The 25,494-nt window shown below is 38.9% G+C and overlaps 2 protein-coding genes across 2 annotated transcripts; one reads left to right on the top strand and one right to left on the bottom strand.

Annotated features, from left to right (window-relative positions):
* Positions 1–1,691: 1,691 nt before the first annotated feature.
* Positions 1,692–17,927, top strand: slc7a14a (solute carrier family 7 member 14a). The gene is made up of 8 exons (XM_057334237.1): positions 1,692–2,170; positions 7,795–8,140; positions 8,997–9,233; positions 10,610–10,827; positions 11,062–11,208; positions 14,047–14,255; positions 15,060–15,937; positions 16,355–17,927. Exons 2-8 carry the CDS (start codon positions 7,837–7,839, stop codon positions 16,537–16,539), a joined length of 2,178 nt encoding a protein of 725 aa, XP_057190220.1. The 5' UTR covers positions 1,692–2,170; positions 7,795–7,836; the 3' UTR covers positions 16,540–17,927.
* A 115-nt stretch (positions 17,928–18,042) lies between these two features.
* Positions 18,043–23,447, bottom strand: cldn11a (claudin 11a). The gene is made up of 3 exons (XM_057334238.1): positions 23,077–23,447; positions 22,641–22,805; positions 18,043–22,263 (listed from the first exon to the last, which is right to left on the bottom strand). Exons 1-3 carry the CDS (start codon positions 23,300–23,302, stop codon positions 22,007–22,009), a joined length of 648 nt encoding a protein of 215 aa, XP_057190221.1. The 5' UTR covers positions 23,303–23,447; the 3' UTR covers positions 18,043–22,006.
* Between the last annotated feature and the right edge of the window lie 2,047 nt (positions 23,448–25,494).

Below are 25,494 nucleotides of genomic sequence, written 5' to 3'. Positions count from 1 at the left end.
ATGAATGACCATCTAGTCTTGCAAATCCAGACATTAGACTGCCACCAAAATGTCTTAAACTGGCTGCTCGTAAGCAGAATTAACAACTATGACTGATTGATTCACATTTTATAGGCAGCTCTTTTTCTCTAAGTGAGCATTTCACAGCGGTTTGAAGGATGTATCATACCATGAAATTTTAATTGAAGGCACAGCACGTTCTGTAAACCATTGGACAGAAAGCAAATTATTAAAGAGTGTAAAGTAAAAAACTGTACAATCTTGTGTGCACAAACTCATGGTCAGTCAATCAAGTCGGTCAATCAGATACTTAATCGAGAAAGTCTTATAATTTTGGCTGGGAATGGATTTGCACTTTACTTAATGGCTTCATGTCCCTTTTTAAAAGGTCGGTCAGTTCTCTTTGGTGGCATATCCGCCGGTTGCATGCATAGTCAGGGTTCTTCTTGTTCTGCATCACAGGAGGCTTGGCATTAAAACCCCTCAGTGCAGGCTTGCCACGCACCATCTGAGCAGTCAGGGCTATACGCGAATCATAATGAGCTGGCTTAGAGGTGGCACTCCTTAGGTGAGTCTGTGCCTCAAAGAGAAACAGACAACGGGTGATATCTGACTGATGCCAATTAGTAAGATCATAATGTTCAGTGGCGTTTGCTCATGATGAAAAGTAGATGGTTCTGAAACATAAATGTTGACTATTTATGACCGAGTTTATATTAAATGGCAGATTTTGGTATCTATTGTTGAAAGATTTTTCACATAGGCTATCATGAGCATTATTGCGTAGAGTAGATTTGAGTAGGTTTGGCAGTGACACGTTTTTATGAGTTTTTGTTAAGTTCTGACATTCATATGAGAAGAAGGTGTGAGCTGTCACAGCAGAGAGAGAAAAATATGGAGTGAGGAATGCTATATTTCCATCAATGCATCTGCTGATCTTTTGACATTTTTTATATTACAGCTGAGAAATTACCTCTCTGCGCATTGCGCAATGGTATCTTTGAAAATTAGATGTTAACCACACTATACCTTACCACACAACTCCTCTAGCTGAGTTTAATCATGCCTTGAGGAATATTTTTGTATGTTGTTGTTTTCATTATTATTATTGTGTGTTTTATATTGTAGAAATACTCGAAAACAATTCTGAAGTCCACTCAGCTCATTTTATATGACTGCCTTTAAACCAGAAGCTTAAGGCGGTGGAGAGAGCATCAAGGCAAGGTTAGAGTCCTAAGGCTCTTTAGCCTGTTTCTAAGCACAGATTTGATGGACAGAGATTTGCCCCCAATATTTTCAGCATGAATCCCACACGTGGTTTAAGACCTGGAGGGCATTTAACAATTTCACCAAGAACAAAAGGCAGCAAAAGAAAGATTTCAAACTGGGGACCATCACAAGCTCATAAAATGAACTCAGTTATTGAGCAACAGACCAGATCCCCACCCTATGACTTTTACTCAGGGTTATTGAACTGAACGAGTCATGTGTATCTAAGATAAACAAAAAATTGCAGTATACAAAACGATTAGATAAAACGCGTTGGATGTATGTTGTATAAATGGTGTAGGACAGCCTTTTTTATGTGGTGCTAGTACGCCTTTTTTGGTAGTTCCTGGTTCAGTCTGATGCGCATCATTTATCACTGCGTGTTCCCAATTTACGTCACTTTCATCTCTTGGATTTTACGCGTTTACAATAGATGCGGCAGGCGCAGTTCCAATTTCCTGCCCATCCCCTCGATGGATGCACAACGGAGGATTATTCGTTTTTGCTATCGCAAAAAAGATAGACGAAATCATAACCTCATTGACGTAGAGAGTCATAATAAATAATGAATTTTGTGCCTCATCACGTGTAAACGGCGTCTGAATAATTTAACCCCTGCGTTGCTAAACGAGTGCACGTTCCTTTTTGTGCGTGCCCGTGGACGGTGCGTGCAACTGCAGCATCAGTGATGAAGCATTTCGACCTTAATCCGTAACGACGATTTCTTCGCAGGCAATGCTGCTTTGATTTACGGTGTGTTATATGTATATTATGTACATTTGGTGAAATGCATCCTGTTTGGATACCACCTACTTTTGGACTACGCCACCGTATCACTCTGCCCTGAACCGCAGCACATCACATCAGCATCGGCACAGCTGGACAGCGGGCACCTTTGAAGGTAAGAGATGACCAAACATAGACCCTATAGGTCGGCCAAAGTAGGCTACACGAGATGTACGATAGTTTCTAGACTGTTTTAATTGCAGTTAGAGTCGTGCACGAGCTTAGTCAGCATGTAAGCGTACGCGTTTGAAAATACCCAATAATATTAATAACCCGCTATTATAAGCTTTTATATATCTCCTCCCATGTTTAGGAGTACTCTTTGGATATAAAGGATATGTTATTGCATTTAAATTTCTTTATAAACTGATATTGACTCTAGACGCTGAATAGTCGACGAAGACATGTTTGTAATATTCGCTGCCACCCTGATGCTTTCAAAACGTTTATATATGTAGTTGTTTTCCCGGGAGGGGCGGTACGAAATGTCTACATTTCAATTACATGCTCTTTTGTTCACATTACCTCAGCAGACTGGTGTAAAGATGTACATAAATGTTTGATGACATGGCTGTTAGATCGACAATGTCCTCTTTTGATGGCAGTGTACGTCTATTTGTTGTAGTTAGTGCTCTCGACGTTGAAACGAGGTTAATCTCCTACTACTCGTAGATGCAGCGTATAAAAACAGCAGCGAGGCTCGATGTGGCCGTCTTATTTTCCGCTGTCGCTGACCATGGTTCTGAAATACACAAACGCTTGTTTATACATGACGAAGTTGCTTTTAATATTACGTTAAGCCGTATCGTAAAAAAATATTGACAAATAAAGAGAATTTTAATCTTGTTTGATAGAAAGAGTCATGTAATATGCACTGTGTCTGTCTCTCTCCCTCTTTAGAGATGTGTAAGTGAATTAGAACTAGCATTGGTAATTATACTTGGCTTAACTGATCCTAAAATAGTTCAATATAAGATCAAGTTTTGGTCGTCTCATAAAAACGTTGTAAAGATCTATGTGTTGTAAACTGTGTCTTGAAGAAATGAAATCAAACTTAATGTTAAAGTCAAATAAGTTGGTAGAGGATTTAGGTGGTTATGAGGATAACAGATGTATCAAGAAACTGATCCACTTGTGGATGCATTCATTTATGTGGCCACTCCCTTCAGATTCCTTTTTGAACTCTGACTCATGAGTTATACATGGGCGTGACTCACGTTTTTAAGAGAACTGGCCTCCTATATGCTGGAAAACATTGAACAGCCATTTTGACATCAGTTATTCTGTTTGCACACACTCTAACACAATTAAAGCCTTTCCATCAATTAGGACCACGTGCAGAACTGTGTTGGTTATGGTAGTGAGCAAGGGACATAACACAATCTTGGTAGCCTTGTCTGTGGTATTGTGCGCCATAAGATTATCTCATTAGACAGACCCAACTTAAATAATGATTGTTATAGATTGTGAACTATTACATTATTTTTACTTTTTTGTGTTTATAAGATTGTTGCATATATAGAAAGCCATATATAAGCAAAGAAAAGAGATATCAGTCCTTGCCTTAGGGGACTGTTTTAATTAACAGCCTCTGTTGCCTGAATATTGTTGCTATGACCAACAGATAAGCAACATCAGGCTGCAAGAAACTCCAGACTGAATTCTGTGGTCTTTGTATCCTGATACTTAGAGATATATGAATTGTGCTGAGGGAGTGGTACTAATACCACTCCACTAATTCATTCCACTCGGCAGCCAGTTTATGTAACTGTGCAGTGCACTAGAGGAGGATGGGAGTGGAGAGCAGGGAAAGCAAGAAAAAGGGAGTTGCACTTTATGGCCTTGACAAAAGATATAGCTGGATGAGGGTTTCATCAAACAATTTAGTCCTTTAATTCATTTAAAAAAAGAAACGCAATAAACAGTTTTCAGCATTTTCAACATTCAAGAGGAGTTTAATTTATAATACGAAATGAACGTTTTCTGTGATCCTACTTATATTATGCACATTTCTACCTGAAAAGGCATAATTTGGGTATGTTTGCATTGTTAGTTAAGCATAAAATTCAAAATGGTGTTATTTACCCTCACCTTGTTCAGAACTTCTTTCTTTATTATTGAATAATGTAGACAGACACTGGTCTTTATTTTCATCCTGTGCCAGTAAACACTAACTGGCTGTAACCCTCTGACATTCTTTATAAAATTTTAATTTGTGCTGTAACAAAGCCGAAAAATATCATATTGTTTGCAATAGTGGACGTCGGTCTGTTTTTGGGGAGGGGGGATTGGGGAAGTGGCTATCTCTTATAGATTTTAAATTTAATTTGAGGTCTGGCACTTAAAACAGCAAAATAAGCATTGTTGGACAGCCTGTTGAGCTCTCTCTCTCTCGCTCTCTCTCTCTCTCTCTCTCTCTCTCTCTCTCTCTCTCTCTCTCTCTCTCTCTCTCTCCACCCTCTGCTAGAGATAATATTGGCAGTGCTGTGCAATTAAAGAAATATTCTTATACAGTGTGATTCTTTGCACATTACTGAAGGAGTACGTGCAGTTCTTTAAACCACCATTTCCACACACCATCTGCTTGGGCTGTAGCTTCTGTTGGTTTTTCTATTTTGTACTTTCCGGTTTAAAGCAACAGTCGCCATCTCTATACAGAGTGACATGATGCAAATGAGAAGGATTAACGTTTTTTGGTATTTAGCACCATTTTCATAGCAAGCATGATGTAGAATTATGCTGTGTAAACTGTGGACGAAAGTGCCACAATGGTGTCACCAAGGCCCTAAACATTTACTTAGAGCCTAATGACGGTGTATTGTATGTGTATTTGAATTAAATGTAACAACAGATCAGATAAATCACTATTAATTAGAAACCAGAACTAAATTTAAGATGATAAAGGTTTTTGTAGCCTGCTATCCTGGGGCATACTGCATTGATCGCGTAAACCCTGTGGGTTTGTATACTGCCATCCACTAATAACAGATTCACATTGACAACAGCTCAATCAATCAGGCCTTCTTAACACAAGCCATAAAATACGCCCAATCTCTTTACCCCCACAATCAGCTTATAATGGAAATCAATTCTGCCTGCAGATGGCTAGACACTCTCTGTCACCTTCTCCCTTACCAACCACCCTTAACTATTACAGTGTTTAAACTGACTCAGTCATAGATGATTTATGTGAACTTGACATCCACCTGCTTTATCTTAAAGCATGAATGCCACAGCCCACTCGCTTTATGCTGTTGAGTCAAATTGCAGACAATATGCTTTGTAGTGGTGACTGAAATGAATTTATTAAGCATCAAGATCATAAAATCTTAAGTTAAAAATATTGTCTGCAAAAAATTAAAACCATGTCTTTTGATTGTTCTGAAATAGAAACAAGGGTGACATGCACAAGCAAAAAGGCTATCACACAACATTCTGTACAGAGCCTCTCTTTAATAATTTATTGAGCATTGCATTGTGTTTATATTTATAGCTTTGGCATCTTGTCAATATCTGTACCACTACACTGCACTATATTTTACAACCTTAATGCTATTTCTCTTTTAAAAAATCATATGTACTTTGTTCTGTTCCAACCATAAATTAGAAATTTCTAAACATATATCAAGCCAAACATAAATAAGGCCTAGCAATATAAAATTGGCTTAAAACACATTCTATCTAAATATTATTAGAATACAAACCGCATGTAACACTCTTCACCTTCAACATTAAATCTTTATCCTTTTTATGTACCTTGTGCTGTACCGTTCATCAAAGTTATTCAATTTTGTGTTTTTCTCTATTGATATACAAAAACACTCATTTTAGGCAAAGCTGTGTATGGAAGTTTTTTATACTGTAGCTCTGTTTTGTATGTGTGAATTACTCTCATACACAGTGTTGCGCTGCAGGCAACTGGCAATACTGAATGTGTCATAATGTCAGTGGTTAGAAACTCGTATTGGTTTGAACACATCAACGTCCCTCCAGCACCCTGAAAAGAATAAACAGCTTCAGTGTAATGTGACTGTGAAGGTACTGATTCTAGTCCATATGAAACTTGCTGAAGGCTGGCATATGAACTTTTTAGCTTTAACCTTTACTTTTTCACTTTAAAACAACAGGAAGGACATTTTCCCATTTCATTGTTTCTTTAGGAAGCACACTGCTAACTATTGCACAATAAGGTAACTAATGTACGTTCTAAAAATGTTGGATTGGTTTCAACTCATGGTTGGGTAAAATATGGACAAATCCAACTGTGTTTCAGCCCAAAATGCTGGATTGTTTCAACTGGTAGTTGGGTAACAACAATGCATCATAGTAAATTCATTACCATAAAGTAACCCAGCATTTTTAAATGAGATTTTCTCCGTGGCTCTTTTAGTTTATTTCCACAAAATTAAGACATTTCTGGCAGCATAGCACCCAGGTGCTGTAAAACTCAATACCGGTAATTTGTGATTATTGGAAAGCAGACAGAGGCAGGAGAGATCATTATACTGGTCAATACCCATGTGCTCATGTGTGAGGAATAGATTGCTCAACAATCTCTTACTTTCATCCTGCATACAGTTAGTCAGACACAGAGGAAGAAGAGAGAGAGTCAAAATTCCTTAGAGAGTTACAGGATTAATGATTAAACGTAAAAGTAAAAATACAAATATAAAACGGTGTTTGTAGATTGATAGAGAAATTGGTAGAAAATAGAGAAGCTTGAAAGTAACAGTAAGAAAGAAGATTAGAGGATAATGAATGTTTAGTTTTTAAAACTAAACTAATGAATGCCCAAGAAAATTGTCAATAAGAAGAGACAGGATTTGTTTTGTCTGCTCCTATTTGGCTGCAGACCCAGGGCTCATCAGCACATTTTATTGGATTTTGACGTGTAGATCTTGATGTTATCCCCTAGTTCCTTCCCATCAAGATATCAAAATCAAGCTTTTAAAATGGGTTCCAACCTTTTATTTTTTCATTTTTCAGCTTCATTATCACATCTTTTTGAACTGATTATCTAGATAATTTTTCAAATATTTTATCAAGATACATTTGAAATACAATATAACTGGAGTATATAAAGAGTCTCTGAAGGGCATGGCTGTCATACACACAGTATGTTATGTAAAATCTTATAATAACACGTCAACCTATAGTTCTGTCTCAGATCTAATCAAATGAAATTGAAACAGTTCTAGAAATGACATCTGTCTCATCATTAAAGGAACAGTTCACCCAAAAATGAAAATTCTGTCATCATTTACTCACCCTCAGATTGTTCCAAACGTGAATACATTTATTTGTTCTGCTGAACACAAAGGAACATATTCGCAAGAATGTCAGATCTCATCGCCCATTGACTCCCGTAGTATTTATTTTCCCTTCTATGGCAGTAAATGGGGGTAAGTCTGACATTCTTCCAAATATCTTCTTTTGTGTTCAGCAGAACAAATATATTTATAAAGGTTAGGAACAATCTGAGGGTGAGTAAATGATGACAGAAATTTAGTTTGTGGTAATCCATCCCTTTAACATTCTTTTGCATGTCTTCAGTATCTACAGTATCTTTCAGTAACTAATGTTCTTGACAGTATTGTTTAGCCAAACAGATCCAATACAAACAGTCTAACAGGCTGCAATCTTTTGAGATGTTTGAAATGTTGCGCTAGCTGTTTTCTATTGGATTCTTTCATCTGCTAAACTAAACTGACACATTTTTCTGAAACACACACTTTCCAGGCTGATCTCTGGAAGCTCTCTGAGCTGTAAGCAGGCTCCAGAATGAGTGGTCTTTTTGCCAAACTGGACCCACGGCGGATCCATTGGGGGGCAACCTGGTATACCTTCCAGTCCCGCATCCTGCGCACAAAGCCGGTGGAGTCTATGCTGGAGAGCACAGGCGGCACTGGAGCTCATGGCACTAAACTGGCACGTGTGCTCTCCACCGTGGACCTTGTTTCTCTGGGAGTGGGAAGCTGTGTGGGTACGGGCATGTACGTGGTATCTGGACTCGTTGCTAAGGAAATGGCAGGTCCTGGGGTCATTGTGTCTTTCATCATCGCTGCCGTGGCCTCCATCCTGTCAGGTGAGTGCGGCCCCAACTTCCTGTTCCAGTCGGTCTGACACAAAAGAGGAAAATACGCCAAAGAGAAATCTGTCATCTTGCAATAAACCTGCCTCCAGCGAAGTGTGACTGTTGGAGATTATATCCTTGGTAGTGTTATAACAACATTTTTTGCTGATCCTGGGTCAGTAGATCTTCAGCTGAGGGATAGCTAAAGGGACAGTGTAAGGGATGTGTAAACAATGAAAGATTTTATGTTACTATATCTCTTTAGCACATGCAGTATTTTTCTTCCTGGCTGATGTTTCAAAGTAAACATGATCATAAGGTTTACTCTGGACGCCATGCAGCACCAAATACTGTAGAATCAGAGGGAAATTTCATTTAGTTGTGACTATAAATGCCGACATAAAGATCCAAACTGAAAATGGAAAATAAATAAATGATATGTTTTCCTGTAAGCTGCTGAACTTTCCATTCCAATGGAAACAGAAAACACAAACTTATCGTGGAAAGTGCATATAGAAAATAACTAGGTTTACAGTGCATGCCCTTCTATAGCTCTGATGGCTAAGAGTGAATAGAGTATTAAATGTACAAACACATAATCCTTATCTTTTCTATTGGTAGTGGGGTTTATGAGGTTTTACCATGTAAAGAGGGATTTCTCTCTTGACATCCAGCCCTGTGGGATTTTCTGGGTTTGACATTTGAGCATTGTTCCGACCCTCTAGTCAAAAACAAAAGCAAAATCAATGCTCTCATCTCAGCACCTCTTAAAGACTTACCTTTCCTTTACTGATATCATATTAACGTACCCATAACAGACATTCAGATATTACACAGTGTCATAGTAATAACTGGAATCTCTCCACAGGTGTGTGTTATGCTGAGTTTGGTGTGCGAGTGCCTAAAACCACAGGTTCAGCCTACACCTACAGCTATGTGACAGTTGGCGAGTTTGTGGCTTTTTTCATTGGCTGGAATCTGATTTTGGAGTATCTGATCGGCACAGCGGCAGGAGCCAGTGCACTTAGCAGTATGTTTGACTCGCTGGCCAATCACAGCATCAGTGGCTTCATGATCAACCACATAGGGACGCTCAATGGACTGGGTGAGTAGAATGCAGTTATGGACGCTTTCACGCTATTACTTTGAGGGCATGCATGGAATCTTTGCTGTCTTTTGGATCATGGGAATACTTATTCCAAACGGAGGTATGTGTGTGTGCGTTTATACTCACCTTGCTGACTACTGATGTTCTTCAGACTGATGACCCATGCATAACGCAGCCTGCATTCTTTGCATTATATTCACAGCAAACATGTGCAAATGTCCATATGTGTTCATCTTTTTAAAGCTTTAGTTTTATCTTAAGGAAAAAGCAAACGGTATAAACAGCTGCCACTACTTTACAAATAATACAGTGTGGGAAAGTGGGGTGTCATAGAATTTAGGTTTTAAAAGACATTAAGGGTGAGCAGGTGATGACACAAATTTCCCTTTAATTTGTCACCTGAGTGTAGTTACTTTTAAAGAATACACCGTGGAAAAGGGACCTTTAACTTCTGCAGTCAACAGCTTGATGGCCCGACAACAGCTTGTTAAGCAACCTGCCTCACAGTTTCTCCTCCAGTGTAAAAAAGATGCTCCAGTTATAATGTACTTTTTAGGTTCTGGTATTTGGTATTGAAATAGGAGAATAACTTTTCAGTTGAGGGATTTTGAGCAAATTTAGATCTGGATGTATTCTGCTTTCTTAAATGTACCTTTGATAAAAATGCTTTTTTTTATCTTGAATGCTATTTCTTTTTATTTTTTAATCGTATGTGGAGGGAGAAGAAACAGTAGGATTTTACTGAGACAACAAGCAGAGCAGGTTTTCATGCATAAGTTAATAGACCATTAGATAGATATTGCTCATGTTATACTAGATCTGCCTCAGACGGAAGATCACAGCAAGCCAGTAAAATTTCTTCTTAAAAAACATTCTCTTTAAGTCTATTATACTCTGTGCCCCTCCATCTGTGTGTCTCTGTCTCACACAAATAGTAGCCTCGTCACGATTCATAATCATTTCCGTTTAGTATTCTGAGTATTCTTAGCAGTACATGGTTTATACAGTACATGAGTGCATTAAGGGGTTATCTGAGGATTGTGTGTTGTGATGATGTGTAAACAGGTGTATAAGCTCAATACAGGAGACAGGAGATCGAAAGGCTTCAATCTGTTACTGTATTGAGTAACATACTCTGTGTTCTAACAGGTTTAGGACAAATTATGTTATCTAGGCTACCTGTCTACCTACATACCTAAGACACAGCCAGCCATCCATATATCCATCCATTGCAAAGTATTCAAACTACACAAGGCCTAAATAATAACCTTAACATTACGGCTTTTTGGATTTTGGTTTTTCATTTGATGATCTGTTGTTGTGTCAATTGTTTTGGAATTGATTTTGGCCCACGACCTTTTTTTACATTTTAGGTAAGGGCGAGCAGTCGTATCCTGACATCCTGGCCCTCGTCATAGCCATCCTTGTGACTGTGATAGTTGCTCTGGGTGTGAAGAACTCAGTGGGCTTCAACAATGTGCTGAACATCATCAATCTGTTGGTGTGGGTCTTCATGATGATTGCAGGACTGTTCTTCGTCAGTGGGAGCAATTGGGACGAGGGGCGATTCCTGCCGTATGGCTGGTCAGGGGTAAAAAGAATTTCAAATCGCTTAGTGAACCTTTCATCCCTACATGAACTTCTAAACATGGTTAAAAAACCAAGAGTGATGCACCAGTAAATAACATTCAGTTTTTGTTGATGTCATGCCTAATTTAATTTCACAGTGAATAAGAAAAGTTCACGTCATCTCATAATGTTCCACTTAGGCTTCAGCACAAACAATGATGAAGAAATTACATTGTCTATGCTGTCTGCTCAACAGGTCATGCAGGGTGCAGCTACCTGCTTCTATGCCTTTATAGGATTTGACATCATAGCGACTACTGGAGAGGAAGCTAAGAGTCCCAACACCTCCATCCCTTATGCTATCACTGCCTCTCTGGTCACCTGCCTCACTGCCTACGTTTCTGTGAGTATACATGATGTGAAGCATGACATTTAATAAGTAATAATTTACTATTTATAGGTATGTGTTTAGGTAAAATGTTCATTTTGTTTTATTCTGTGAACTACTGACAAGATTTGCAATTATTTTCAGAACCGGTCTTGTTCAAATCGTCCGGCTTATTGAGGAATGGTGTGCAATGACTTTTATAAGCGATTGGGCGTAGGGTGATTGATAGGGGTCAAAAAATCACACGAAAAGTCCCATTGACTTAACATTGCATCGAACTTTGACGGGTCATAGCTCCGAGCGAGGATTTCATTAACATGCGGGTTACAACATTTGAAGAGGCCGGCAGGCTCTGTAAGAACATACCTCACAGTGGGGTATAAGTTGTACCCCTGAGGCGTAAGAGCCACCCAAAGTTCCCCATAGACTTATAATGGGGCAGGAAATATGCCTATATAAGGCATTAAAAAAGGCCCAGTGGGATATCTTTGCAGCACAGTGTCGTAGAGACAAGGGGGTGGGTTCATTTTACTCAGACAACCAACCAGTGTCATAGGATCATCATGAAGCTATAAAGCCATGCCCATAGCAACCATTTACAGCAACCTTGCAACCGTTCCCATAGACTCCCATTATAAAAGGCCCAGATGGATATCTTTGCAGCACAGTGTCATAGAGACAAGGTGGTGGGTTAATTTTACTCAGGCAACCAATCAGACTCTCAGGTTCATCATGAAGCTATAAAGCCACGCCCATATCAACCATTTATAGCAACCTAGCAACCGTTCCCATAGACTCCCATTATAAAAGAACCAAGTGGATATCTTTGCAGCACAGTGTTGTAGAGACAAGTGGGTGGGCTCTTTTGACTCAGGCAACCAATCAGTATCCCAGGGTCTTCATGAAGCTATGACTCCACACCCATAGCAACCAAACAGATTAGCTTAGCAACAGTTTAGCCAGGCCTATATCTCTGCATCAGAACATCGTAGAGACTGTTGCTTAGAGTATTATCAATTTGCAAATGTCAAGCCACGCCCATAGCAACTAAACACATTAGCCTAGCAACCGTTAAGCAAGACCTTTATCTCTGGTTCAGAGCATCGTTGAGATATGGGGTTTGGTTCATTTAATTCGTGGCTTGGAGTATCATCAGTCAGCAAATGCCAAGCCAAGCCCATAGCAACCAAACAGATAAGCTTAGCAACCGTTTAGCCAGACCTATATCTGTGCATCAGAACATCGTAGAGATATGGGGGTTGGTTCGTTTCACTCGTGGGTTAGAGTATTAACAATTGGCAGATGCCAAGCCACGCCCATAGCAACCAAACAAATTAACTTAGCAACCGTTTAGCAAGGCCAATATTGGTTCGTTTCACTTGTGGCTCGGAGCATCATAAATTGGCATCTGCCAAGCCACGCCCATAGCAACCAAACAGACTAGCTTAGCAACTGTTCAGACAGACCTACGTCTCTGCATCTGAACATTATAGAGATATGGTCGTTGGTCCGTTTCACTCGTGGCTTAGAGTATGATCATTTGGTAAATGCCAAGCCACACCTATAGCAACCAAACACATTAGCCTAGCAACCCTTTAGCAAGAACAATGTCTCTGCTTCTGAACATCGTAGAGACATGGGGGTTAGTTTGTTTTTCTCATGACTCGGAGGATTGTCAATTGGCAAATTCCAAGCCACGCCCATAGCAACCAAACAGACTAGCTTGGCAACCGTTCAGCCAGACCTATATCTCTGCATCAGAACATCTTAGAGACATGGGGGTTGGTTAGATTCATTTGGGGCTGTCAGTCAGCACCCTAGTGACTGCCCAGTGCCTAGTGACTGATCTAGTGTTTTTACTACTATTTGGGAAGAGTTCAGAAATGTATATTTCATGAATAACTCTGATTTGTCACTCCTGGTGTTTGTTTTTGTTGGAATGAAATGGCTACCATACATGTAGAAATGATTAAAGGCACATTTGGAGTGGTCTCTTAAATTTTCCAGAGCTGTGTACAAGAGCCATAGAAAAATAAAGTGTGCATGCAGCCCTTTCACAAGATTTGAAACAAAATCCCTTAAGGTTTCTTTGTTCTTTTGATTTAATATGTAGCCTTTGTGCTCCCAAACAGAGTCATTGATTATTCTCTTCGTGAAGCACATAGTAATTCCAGTGCTGTCTGCCTGTAGGAGGTTGTCATAGTAGAAAAATGAGAGATAACTCACCAGCAGGCACCTTTTCTGCATCTCAATGTAGATTAGATTAGTATATTCCCATAAACATATGTATTTATATTTTTAATTCTACACACATCACCATCCTCCCCCTCCACAAACAGTCTATCATCTTTCTCACTTCTGTTTTGGTTTCAGCTGGGAAAAAATGGCCTGTACCAAAATGGCTCTTCATTTTCACATCTATGAGATCGTATGATGAGGCGCAAATGTGTTAATTAAGTGTTCACCCCTCCATATGTCATTCTGTTTTTGTTTCACATAGACAAATTTTAGTCTAGGAACTAAAGTTCTCAGTCTATATGTCTGTTAGGGTGTGCAGTATGTTTGTGCATACAGTATGTGTGCTTGTGTTTATCATAAATAATTATCATAAATCATGGTGTAAATAAGCAACTAAAAATTTATTTTACAATTAATTACCATTTAACTTAAAATACAAATAATTAATATAAACTGGTTGTTGCGAAGCTTTTTACTCCAAAATGTTAAAGTTTGCTGGTTAAATGCACATTTGAATTAAGGGACAATTCATTTTCTGCGATTCAGAGAGAGGTAAATCAATCACACACTATCTCTTTTTTTCTATTACAACATTATCTTTTATTTCTGTCTCAGGTGAGTGTGATCCTTACTCTAATGGTTCCCTACACTGAAATTGATACAGAAGCTCCACTGATGGAAATGTTTTCTCGACATGGCTTCCAAACTGCCAAATACATAGTGGCCATCGGCTCCATTGCAGGACTTACAGTCAGTTTGTTGGGATCCCTCTTTCCAATGCCAAGAGTCATCTACGCCATGGCAGGAGATGGTTTGCTCTTCAGGTAATAATAAAGGAGAATCACCAAAAGGTCATGTTTGATGTGCGATGATTTGTAATGTGTAGCCTATTTTGTCATATGTTTTATATGATGGTTTGTTTCAACGTTATAATACTTAGCATAATATAAACAAACAAACAATTATAACAAATATAATTTATAGGTTGATGTAAAACATAATGGGTTTGCTGAGATTTCAACTAGGGCTGTCAAATCAATTAATCTCTATTAATATTTACATAAATAAAGATAAATATTTGTGTTTTTATAATAGGCCTATATGTGTGTCGTGTATATTTATATGTATAAATACACAAACATACTTGCATATATTATACATAATTTAAATTATATTTATTTACATGTACTGTATATATTTATGTAAATATTTGTTATATATACAGTATATATATATATATATACATGTATGTGTGTGCATTTATACAGTACATAAAATGTGCACGACACTTTATTTTGGAATAGATTAATAACGAATTATCAATTTGACAGCCCTAATTTCAACATTCCAGCAACATTTTTACCAGGTTTGTCTTTTAGTTAGACTAATAGTTGACATAGCAGCTTTTAAGAAGCCTGTTTGATGAAATATTTATTTTGACAGTTTAAACACACTTCCCCTTTAACTCCTGCCATTACACATCCGCAAATCTCTTAACATTTTAAATCAATACTAATGTAATTGTCTGTCTAAAAGACTGAACATTTCATTGATGAAATTGGTATTTGGATAATGGACATAAGAGATAGCTATCATGTACACAGTCTGACCAAAGCTGTATGTTTTAGGTTCTTGGCCCAAGTAAGTACATACACAGAGACACCTGCCGTGGCCTGTGTGGTGTCTGGGTTCTTCTCGGCTCTGATGGCTCTGCTTGTCAGCCTGAGGGACCTGATCGAGATGATGTCCATTGGCACTCTGCTAGCCTACACGCTAGTGTCGGTTTGCGTGCTATTGCTACGCTACCAGCCTGAAGGAGACATCCACGGTTTCGTCAATTTTCTTTCAGAGCAGAATTCAAAGCGTAAAGAGGGGGTGTTGGCCGAGTGCGAGAAGGAAGCCTGTTCACCGGTAAGCGAGGGTGATGATTTCGGAGGACCTCCCACAAACACCTGTGGAGCAAAGAACCTCCCTTCGCTAGGAGACAATGAGATGCTGATTGGCAAGCCTGACAAATCCACCTACAACGCCAGTCACCCAAACTACGGCACCGTAGACATGTCCTCAGGTATCGAATCGGACGAGGCGGACAGTGTGTACCTGCTCAAACTGAAGAAGCTGCTTGGGCCACGCTATTACACCATGCGCATTCGGCTTGGCCTGCCGGGCAAGATGGACCGGCCCACTGTGGCCACAGGTCGCACCGTCACCCGCTGTGTCATTCTGCTCTTCATTCTCATTTTCTCTTTCTGTTCCCTCATCATCTTCGGGTCGGGTCAGATCGCAGAGGGTCAATGGTGGGCCGTGCTACTGCTGGTGATATTGTTGCTTGTCATGATGCTCTTAATCTTCATCATCATTCAGCAGCCCGAGAACCCCAAGCGTCTGCCCTACATGGCTCCCTGCGTTCCCTTCGTCCCAGCCTCTGCCATGCTGGTAAATGTTTATCTCATGCTCAAGCTGTCCAGCATCACTTGGATCCGTTTTGGCATGTGGTGCTTTGTGGGTGAGTTTTGGCATTAATTTATGCGGAGAGGATAGCAGACTAACTTGTGATTGTCTTTTATATGAACAAAAATCAGCTTAGGGACTGTCAATAAATTGCTACACTTTAAAAAAAATAAAGGTGCTTCACTATGCCATAGTTGAGAACCATTTTTGTGTTGTTTCATAAAGAACCTATAACATCTGAAGAACATTTCTGTTTCACAAAAGGTTATTTGTTGTGGAAAAAGAAACTGAGTGAATGGTTCTTTGAGGAACAATAAATGGTTCTTATATGGCATCGCTGTGCAGCATTGTGCAGCGCAGCATTTGACACTATGGACCGTGCTGTGTTACTCGCCTAGAAACTGTTTTCTGACACAGCATCTGTGCATCACATTACATCTGTGCATCACCTTATGCGTGTTTGTGTCTGCAGGTGTTCTGATTTACTTTGGCTACGGCATGTGGAATAGCACCCTGGAGATCACGGCTCGTGAGGAGGAGGCCCACGCCAGCACGTACCAGCGCTATGACATGGGTGTGGACGACAATTTTGCAGCTGATGATGATCTGCATCCTTCAGGAGACGGCGGCCAGTTCCAAAGCTGGAGCTCCCAATAGGGAAGAGGCAGCCACCAAAAACAGCAACACCAGGAGCAACACCATCTCCAGGACAAGGCAGACAACAACAGGACCTCACACAGCAGGGCCAAAAGCAAAGCTACCAAAGCCAGTCCAGGCTTTGAGGCGCTGGTGGTTGATGATGATTTGGACGATCCTCTGGAATGAGAATGTAATTTGAATGTACCCGTGACTGCAGAACCCTTGGGCTAGGTTGTTATCTCTGCAATGAATATTTATATCATTCCATTTCTTCATTTGCAGCCTTTTTTCACCATTGGTAGGATAATCTCAGTGGTTAGGGTGTATTTAATATATCTTTCAAACGCATTATAAAACTTTTGGATATTTTAAAATATAACATAGCTCCCAAATAGTCCTGAGTTATAGTTGTATTTAGAGTAGTGAACTCTACAGACTCACCAAGCACTTAAACATGTCCAGTTTATGGGTTCATTTAATAGCACCCCACCCCCTGAAGTACAATGGCGAGCATGAAATGTATTGTCATCTAGCGGGTAGTTTACAGTTGCCCTGTCAGCTATCACAGTCCCTCAGCTTCTCCTGAAACAAGCCTCGTAACTGAGAAGAGGGTCATTTTGCTTAGGTCTCTTTCTCTGTTTCACATCTGTTCACTTTCTGTATGTGGGGTCGATTTAAAACCAGCCGAAATGTTGCCATTCAAAGCCCCTTGCTGCAAAAGTTCACTTTAAAACCAACCGATTTGCACAAACTTGTTATTTGAATAACTTTGCTATTCTTGCTTCAGATATTTTCCTCCTTATAAACGCCATGAAACGCAAAATGCTAGGACAGACGTTTAATGGCCTCCAGTTGATTCTTCCATGTTAACATCTAGCCCAAGTGAGGTTTGGACCGTAGGTTGTCACAAATAGTAATTGGACTTTGCTTGCAATAGTGCCTTCATCTGTTAATGTGCGATTTAAATATGTCCATCAAAATGTCCATGCTTGTTTGTTTAGCATTTTCACATTTTCGTTTGATGTCGACGTAAGGAGGCATTGCCATGCTGTAGGTTTGTTTCCCGGTCAAGGTTCTTACACGTGTGCCTGTCAGTCTTCATTTTTCACCGCTCCATCCATCTTATGCCAGTGATTCCAGTCCATCCTTGCAAGCAGGCAGCTCTGTGTAAATACCAACAGTGTGACCGCAGTACGATTTGTCTTTCAGCTGGTTAGTGTATATTCCCTTCGAAAAAAGACAGAGGCTACATGAAGTGCATGTAGTGAGGAGCGTGTTGTGAATTTTTATCTGGGTGTGCTCTTCTGCTGTTCCCTCCCCCATGATTCACGTGGCGTCCGACTGATTTGTCCAATCCAACTCTATCTGTGTTGCAGCTGTGCCAGCCGAAAAGTCAAAAAGAAAAACAGAAAACCAAGCCAGGCCTCAAATCCATACATATTTACAAATGCCAGGTCCACATCATGGGAGGCCTTTGTGTTAACAATTCATTGAGCACATCATGCCACATTGCTTTTCATTTTTCTTCCTCTCTCTTGTTTGTAATATTTAGAAAAATAGACGATTGAGAAGCTTGCTGTCCCATAGGCTCTCTGCATACATTTGCCATCAAGCGTAGTGTATAGAGCTGTGTTTGGGGCCTGGGTTGGTTTGTTTCTTGCATCTGGTCTTTGATGTGATTATCTTTGTTGCTGTGACATTTTGCTGAATGTGTAGCATGTTACAGACATACAGGGCCCAGAGTAAAACTGTGCTATTTGCATGTGTGGTGAAAGACTTGATGTAAAACTCAAATGTAGCATTCTGAGACGTAATGAAAGCAGTCTGCCCCCCCCCAAACAGAGCGGACTCTGTTTACAAATCAAGCCAAAGTCTGCGACCTCTTTGTTTGCTGTATCTGACAAAAGACACCATTTTACTTCCGTAGAGCAGAGCACCATATAAAAGCGTAGAGGCATGACAAAGAAATCAAAGAGAGGTATTTTTTTACAGGCATTACGAAACTTCGGGTTATCTGCGGGGTAGCTTATCCACCGCTGGTGGTATTTTGTGGGTTCAGCAGAACTTCTAAAGACAAGTTGGGAAAGCGTATATTTTTAATGACCGATAAAAGGCGATTTTCATTTTTATGTTCAAATTTGCCTAGTAGGCTTGATGAGGGCACGGTTAACCAAGACAAAAAAATACAGTACAGAGATATTTTGTTATTTGGAATCTGTATGAAAAAAAAGGTTTCCACTACTGCTTTCAAAGTCAGCTACTATTGTTATTTGTCTTTGCGAAAAGGTACAGTGTTTGTACTTTGTAAGCTATCTTTCCTGCTATCATAGTTTGTTTGGTATTTGTTCAGGAAATGTGTAGACTGGCTTTCCCTGCAAATCTGATATTTGTTTCTGCTGTATATTTTGGTATGACGTGGATGTATTCTGGTTTCGGATTTTTTTGTACGAATCTATTTATTGTTTCTTCTTCTTGTGGTTTGCTCTCCCGTTGCACTGTGTAATAAGATGTTAATATTGCTTCCATGCAACAATGAAAGTCATTTATTGCAGATCAGATAAGACTCTTGATTTTCCTTTTGCTTAAAGGCAGTATCACAAAACCCAAAATCAGACGTAACAAATATCCTCACGCGGATGGCTTGTGTAAGCGCTGCAGTCTAGTTCCGTTTCCTGTGGGGTGGAGCGCCGAGCCTAGAATAACACTGATCTGAGGGCAGTACCTGAGCACAATGGAAACATGGTCATACTGGGAGGGCCGCCATGGGCTATGCAGAGGAATGAGACAAACGATACCGTTCCATTATCATCGCTACAGTGGTGGTCTATGTCGATGTGGTACAATATGGTTTTGAGATATCAAAGCATGTTGTTATGTTTAATTCATACAGACCCGTCCGTCTGTATGGCACAGACATCGACCTAACCAGCCCTCCTGAAGCACGCTCCTCTTGTGGGAGGGTCTTCATAAATGTTTTTCCTATGAGACACTCATAGGACGTCATTTGTGTTCATTTTCTGTCATCTATCTAAATCAAATTTAAATGTAATGTCCTTATATTGAATGTAATTTGTTGGGGGATCATCGTCCCTGTTGTTCTGATGCAAAATATCCTGGTGCTAAACAAGACATCCTCGATGTGAGGAAGATGGTGAATGTGCTGGCAGTGTGTGATAGTTTCTATTTTACAGGGAAGCTTAAAATACCTTTATGTAAATGGCAGGCACTTTTATGCTTATGCAAACATATTCATGCGACAAACAAAACCAAAATCTTGTTTATCATCAATTGCTTCAATAAGTTACTTTAATACTGTAGTACATTTTCACAGGGCCCAAAGCAAACTTTTTATGGGCGAGTCTCCTCTTGTAGGCTGTAATAATAGTGGACCCCTCTTGTCAAAGGGTCCAGGACAAACATTGTCTTCCCAAAAACAGCAGTTCTCTTAATACTTTTGTTAAAGTCTTTTGCTTCCAAAGGTCATCCTAATTCTGAACCTTTAAGAAAAGAATCACACATATTTCCCAATTCATTTGGTAAACATACTAGACATATTTTTTCACCACAGATTTCTCTGTTCTTCTCAAGGTCAGTCCCAGTTTCCAAGCAAAACAGCCAAGCTACAACTAGTGAGTCATGCTCCTAATATTTCCATCAGTTTACAATTATTACAATTATTTTCTTGGAAAAATGTTAACTCGGTAGCACTTTAAAAAGGAAAATGAGGTTGCCGTGTGTTTGTTCCTAATGCAGTAACTTCCTAAAATTGTAACCTACTTTTTGCTTTCAAAGAACATGCAAAACCTTTCTCCAAGCAATGAACAAATGGGGGCTGGATTAATATCAGAAGAATTCTCCTTTCAGCCTCTTATTTCCTGCTGGTTCAGGTCATTCTCTGCTTTGTTTGTCTGTCTCTCCCTTTCTTTTTATAAAATCACGTGCAGCCATATTTCGAAAAGAAATATACTGTAGATAACAAAACTTTTTTATTTATTTATTCCACCATTAACTACCTCCAAGCAAAGAATGAAAGGTTAAAGGATTTGTTAACCCAAAAATTAAAATTCCCCCATCATTTATTCACCCTTATGTCACAAGATATTACAAAATAAGAAAATCTGAAGAGTTACTCTTTTCCATGCAATTACAATAAATATTGACACAAGCTTTAAAGCTTTAGAAGTTACATGCAAGTCAAACTATAGTGTGAGAAGCAATATGATAACCTTATGTGAAAAACGGGTGAGAGAATTAAAATTTTGGGGTTACCTATTCCTTTAAGACTTACAAATAAGAAGCAATAATTAAGATGTCCAAGCTGCACCATTTGTAAAATAAGATTATACTCACATGATTATATTTACTGTCTTTTTTCAATCCCACTAAACCACAAAGACAAAAAATGCTAACATGTAACTCATTTCTATAGTAATCAGCAATTTATGACTGTGTCCCCACATATTGTATACCAGCATTTACTGCATAGGATCCTATCTACAGAACAAAAGATGAATGGCAGACACAACCACACCATATATCTGCATTTATGGACGATTACAACCATTAACCTTTAAAATCAGTCCTGACTCTCATTCATTGAGTTGTGCATCAGTCGCAATGGAACCAGCTTTTCATTGAAGAGAAATTGATACAGGTACAGACTGTGTCTTGGCTTCTTGAATCATATGTGCCCTTGAGTGTTGTTAGCTAGAATGAATGAGTGGATTAATGATGATGCAGTACACATGCATAAGCATCTGACAGGTGCTGAGACTCAACAATTGAGTAACATAGTTTACAGTTCAGTTTCCCACAGGATTTTATCTAAAAATATTATTAACTATTCATATGGCCTATAATAATAAAAAGAATAATTTTATAGCTGAAGAGAAGGCAATTTCACATGGACAACATTGTTTATTATATAACAAATATAATAAAAGCAGCATACAGGTATTACAATAAATAACAGACTCATTACTGCTTTGGTCCAATTTTGGTCTATAGGTACATTTGGCCAGCTATTATTAATTTCCCAATTTAACTTCACTGTGTGTTCTTGACATAAACAGTGTTCTGAAATTAATCAAGTTCTTATATAGCTGTACAAAAAGAAAAACAACATTGTCAAATACTGTTAGTACTCATATAAAATGCAAAATGCATGATTTCAAAACTTTCACTACAAAAATAAGACTTAAAAGGCACATTATATTGTGTAGAATCAGTAAAAACCATGAAAAATCCTTCAGTACAGGTCCTCAGATTACAGCAGGTCTTTCACCAGCGCCTGTCCCTTATTACTGTATATGTAACACTGCTGCCAAGTCAAATGCCTGGAGTTCAGCTGTACGATAACAATCCACAGTGTCACCACTGTTGATACAGACACGGATGAAACACAAAAGCAAAGGGAAAGAGAGCAAAAATCGAATGGGTCGGACGAAATTGCATAAAGTCTGATGAGCTGAAGTATTCCCAATGCTCACACGTGTGCGCTCTTGGCGTGGTTAGTGGAGGCAATGCTTTGATGGGTGGGGCCTTGTTTGGAGTAGTACAATCGATTGTTGTCAGTGTATGAAGCAGGGGTGTCAGCTGAACAACAGGTGATCATACAGCCTCCCAGCAAACAGAGTGCAGTGCCCACCCAGCCAGAATACAGGGAGAATCCGAAAGACATCAAGCCCCTCTCGTGATGGGCTCCAATGGGAAACCACACAGTGGAGATGATGCCACAAAAAGCTGAGAAAACAATGACAGAGAATTAACACAAAAATGTATTCTGTTTTGCTTGTATTTTGCATAAAATCGTTGCATTATTGTAACTACAAATAGACGGTAAAGTCTTTTGAAAGATAGGGGTTAAACGGCAATGCTGTAATTATAGCTTTCATTGTTGATTACAGTTACGCATAACTCAACCAAAGGAAATATGGCTATTAGATATGAACAAATGCAAGGCTAATAAGAGTACCATGGTTAAATCATAATCCCGGAACATCTATTTTATTTCTAAATGATTGCAGAAATTAAACATATTCCCCGTGGAAGCAAAAGTTGTCTCAGCAGCGAACCCTTCTGAAGAGATTCATAACTCAATCAATAAATATCATGCCTACCAATGATCAGTATTAGGATTCCTCCGAGCACTGATCGCTTATTCTTGGCGCTTTCTGGTTCACTGCCAAGGTTAATACAGGACATGGACATGAGCACGAGCGCGACAGCAGGCAGTCCCAAGATCGATGCTGTGACCATTAGTGCTCGAGATGTCTGGATGTAAGCTGGAGGAAGACAGAGGAAAGGTACAATCTTATTTTTTTTACTATATATTTGAATTTCGTGGAAGTAATAAGATATGAAATATCAGATATCCTAGGTGTGATTTAAATATCACAGAACAGATTAAAGCTATTTAAACCATTATAAGCCATATATTATGATAAGATGTCACTATAGTGGCATCTATATTGTGTTTTCCTATTCCCATCCGTAATTAATGTACGAAACTGATCTTAACTCCCCAAAACTTTAACAAAACAAGTTTACACCCACCTGGTAATTCCAGAATTTGAGTCAGTGTGATGCAGTGATACAGCGCCGTCGAGATCACACAGTCTGCCCACAAACCTTTTGCCTCCAGTTCATCCATCTTCCTACAGGTGTTCATGTTATATTTGCAGGTGACGACCCAGTCATTAGTGGCAGTGGCAATGATTAGACCGATCCAACCCAAACAACTCATCAAAAAACCCGTGAACTGTATGCAAGTGTTCGCCATGATGTACTAAGGTCCTCTTCTACTTTAAAAACAAAACCAGTCAAATAATCGGAAGCCTGAACGAGTTACTTTGCGGAATTTATCTGCGGTAGTTTCCAAATATTTTAATCCATTGCGCAAAACTCATGTTGAGCTGAAATTGCTTATGGTGAGCAGCATGATCTTAAAGTATAGTGACCCGTTAGCTGTGCTTTTATAGGGGAACACGGACAAGAGAAAAAAAACTTTCAGCCAATCACAGAGGCACTCTCCAAGGTTACGCTTTATCTCTCATTTTTAACTCGCAGCTTTTTCTTATAAAGGAATGTTCATCTCTAAAATAACAGTAAAGGATACGTGAATATAACGTAAAAGTTACGAACTAGGCGTACTCCAAACCTCAAAGAAAACTGATAACTCATAATATAATCTGTTTAAATTGCTAAAGAAGCGAGCGGTGAAACGTCTCTTAATGCACCAGGACATTGATAGATTTGCGATGTATGGCTGCCCTCTGCCGGTTTAGTTTTCAACAAGCTTTGAGAGTTTACTTGCTATACAAATGTAACAAAGATAGGCTAACTCCGGAATAACTACATAACTCAGAAATTATGTGAATTCAATTTTACCAGATGATAAAAGCATCTGAAGACACATTGAAAACAGAAGAGAGAATGTCCAGAAGCCTATAATAAAACCATTCAGGGGGTTGTCAAGTACATTTTGTTTTAAAGTAACTTTACAAAAACAAATCTTAGAGTAATCCATAAATCACTAAGCAAAATGTAAACAGAAGCAGAAAAAAATAAGAGAACATTTCAAAATGATTTTCAGTTTTTCTGAATTTATAGGTATGAGTTTAGGTAAAATGATCTAAAACTAACTGTATTTCCCCCAAATTTAAAATTAATTGGTTTCTAACACGGGAGAAACAGATCAAAATAGAAAGGGTGCTCTGTATTTTGTCAGACCTCAAATGCTGCAAAGAAAACAAGTTCATATTAAGCAATACATCAAAACAGTAACATTTTTATCACAGTTTTCATGCATCTTTCATATTGCTGTTGGATGTGACTCCTGAGGTTTGATTTTGTTGAAATTCAACAGACACTGAATGGCCACAATACATCTAGAACTCTTATTAAATTAAAATTTGAAATAGTCTCTTAATTTTTTCTGCCGATGTATATAATTGCATCTTCAAGATATTCGTTTAACATTTTGATTAGGTTATAAATGTTCTGTTGGTTGTATTTTGTTCAAATGTTTGTATAGTGTTAAAAAGGTCTTAAGGACCAGCGTTGGACCAACATTGTTTACGTCTTCCGAAATGGTCTATAGATATGCTTTTATCTCAGTTAGTCTGGCCATGAAATGATAAGATATTTCTTGTCTTATTATATTTTGCAGAACGAAGGAACAGTTGACCGCAAATGTGAGACAGGGGTGACCGGGGATAATAGTAACATTTTTTTTACATAACTCACAGACTACTTGAAATACACTAGGCATCCTTCGATACAAGAAAGAAATATAGGTGCACTAATTAATAAAACAATTTATACATTTTCACTAATAAGGACAAGACTATAATATTAAACTAAATGCAAGAAGTCCCCCTTGGTGGCAGTTGTAACACTGAAATAAATCAAATTAACCCAATGTATGTCAAATAAGAGCCTACTTCAGAGTAATCACTTTACTGCTGTAGTATTTAATAACATTAATTACGATTTTTTTGTTTATGATTCAAATGACAGAAAAACTTCTGCCATGAAACTCTAGATGGCGCAGTCCTATAGTCTAACCCAGGGGTCTTCAACCGGTGGTCCGCGGCCCATATGGGGATCGGCGGTGGAACTGCAAGGGGGCCGTTAATTACAGTTTACTCAGGCAACTTTTTGTTAAAAATGTAAAGCATGGGTACAGAAATATTACAACCAATGTTCTCTTTAAGTGCGCTGACTCAATTTTTTTTAACAGACAGACATACAGAGTTATTGGTTAGTCAAATAAATGTGTAACAGGTATATTTTGAGCTGTTTTTTGAAACTTGTGAAGGATGCTGCAGTTTGGATGGAGGCTGGTAGTTCATTCCACCACATGGGAACCGAATGATTAAGAGACAACCCCTACCTCCACTAGAATAGTATTTGTGCCATTAACCAGGGTCAGTCATCTCATTGAAGCCTTAATAAAAACTAAGGTTCAAA

The sequence above is a fragment of the Triplophysa rosa genome, linkage group LG5, assembly GCF_024868665.1.
Source record: "Triplophysa rosa linkage group LG5, Trosa_1v2, whole genome shotgun sequence".
Lineage (NCBI taxonomy): Eukaryota > Metazoa > Chordata > Actinopteri > Cypriniformes > Nemacheilidae > Triplophysa > Triplophysa rosa.
The sequence above is the reverse complement of the archived record's forward strand: the minus strand, read 5'-3'. Positions and strand labels throughout refer to the sequence as shown.

What these genes read in the sequence shown, in the direction of transcription:
- cldn11a (XM_057334238.1), bottom strand. Translation starts at nt 23,302, where the DNA reads ATGGCGAACACTTGCATACAGTTCACGGGTTTTTTGATGAGTTGTTTG. An exon ending in TCAAATTCTGGAATTACCAG is followed by an intron (nt 22,806 to 23,076) that starts GTGGGTGTAAAC and finishes GTCTTCCTCCAG; the next exon opens with CTTACATCCAGACATCTCGA. An exon ending in AATCCTAATACTGATCATTG is followed by an intron (nt 22,264 to 22,640) that starts GTAGGCATGATA and finishes TTGTTTTCTCAG; the next exon opens with CTTTTTGTGGCATCATCTCC.
- slc7a14a (XM_057334237.1), top strand. Translation starts at nt 7,837, where the DNA reads ATGAGTGGTCTTTTTGCCAAACTGGACCCACGGCGGATCCATTGGGGG. An exon ending in TGCCGTATGGCTGGTCAGGG is followed by an intron (nt 10,828 to 11,061) that starts GTAAAAAGAATT and finishes TCTGCTCAACAG; the next exon opens with GTCATGCAGGGTGCAGCTAC. An exon ending in GCCTCACTGCCTACGTTTCT is followed by an intron (nt 11,209 to 14,046) that starts GTGAGTATACAT and finishes TTTCTGTCTCAG; the next exon opens with GTGAGTGTGATCCTTACTCT.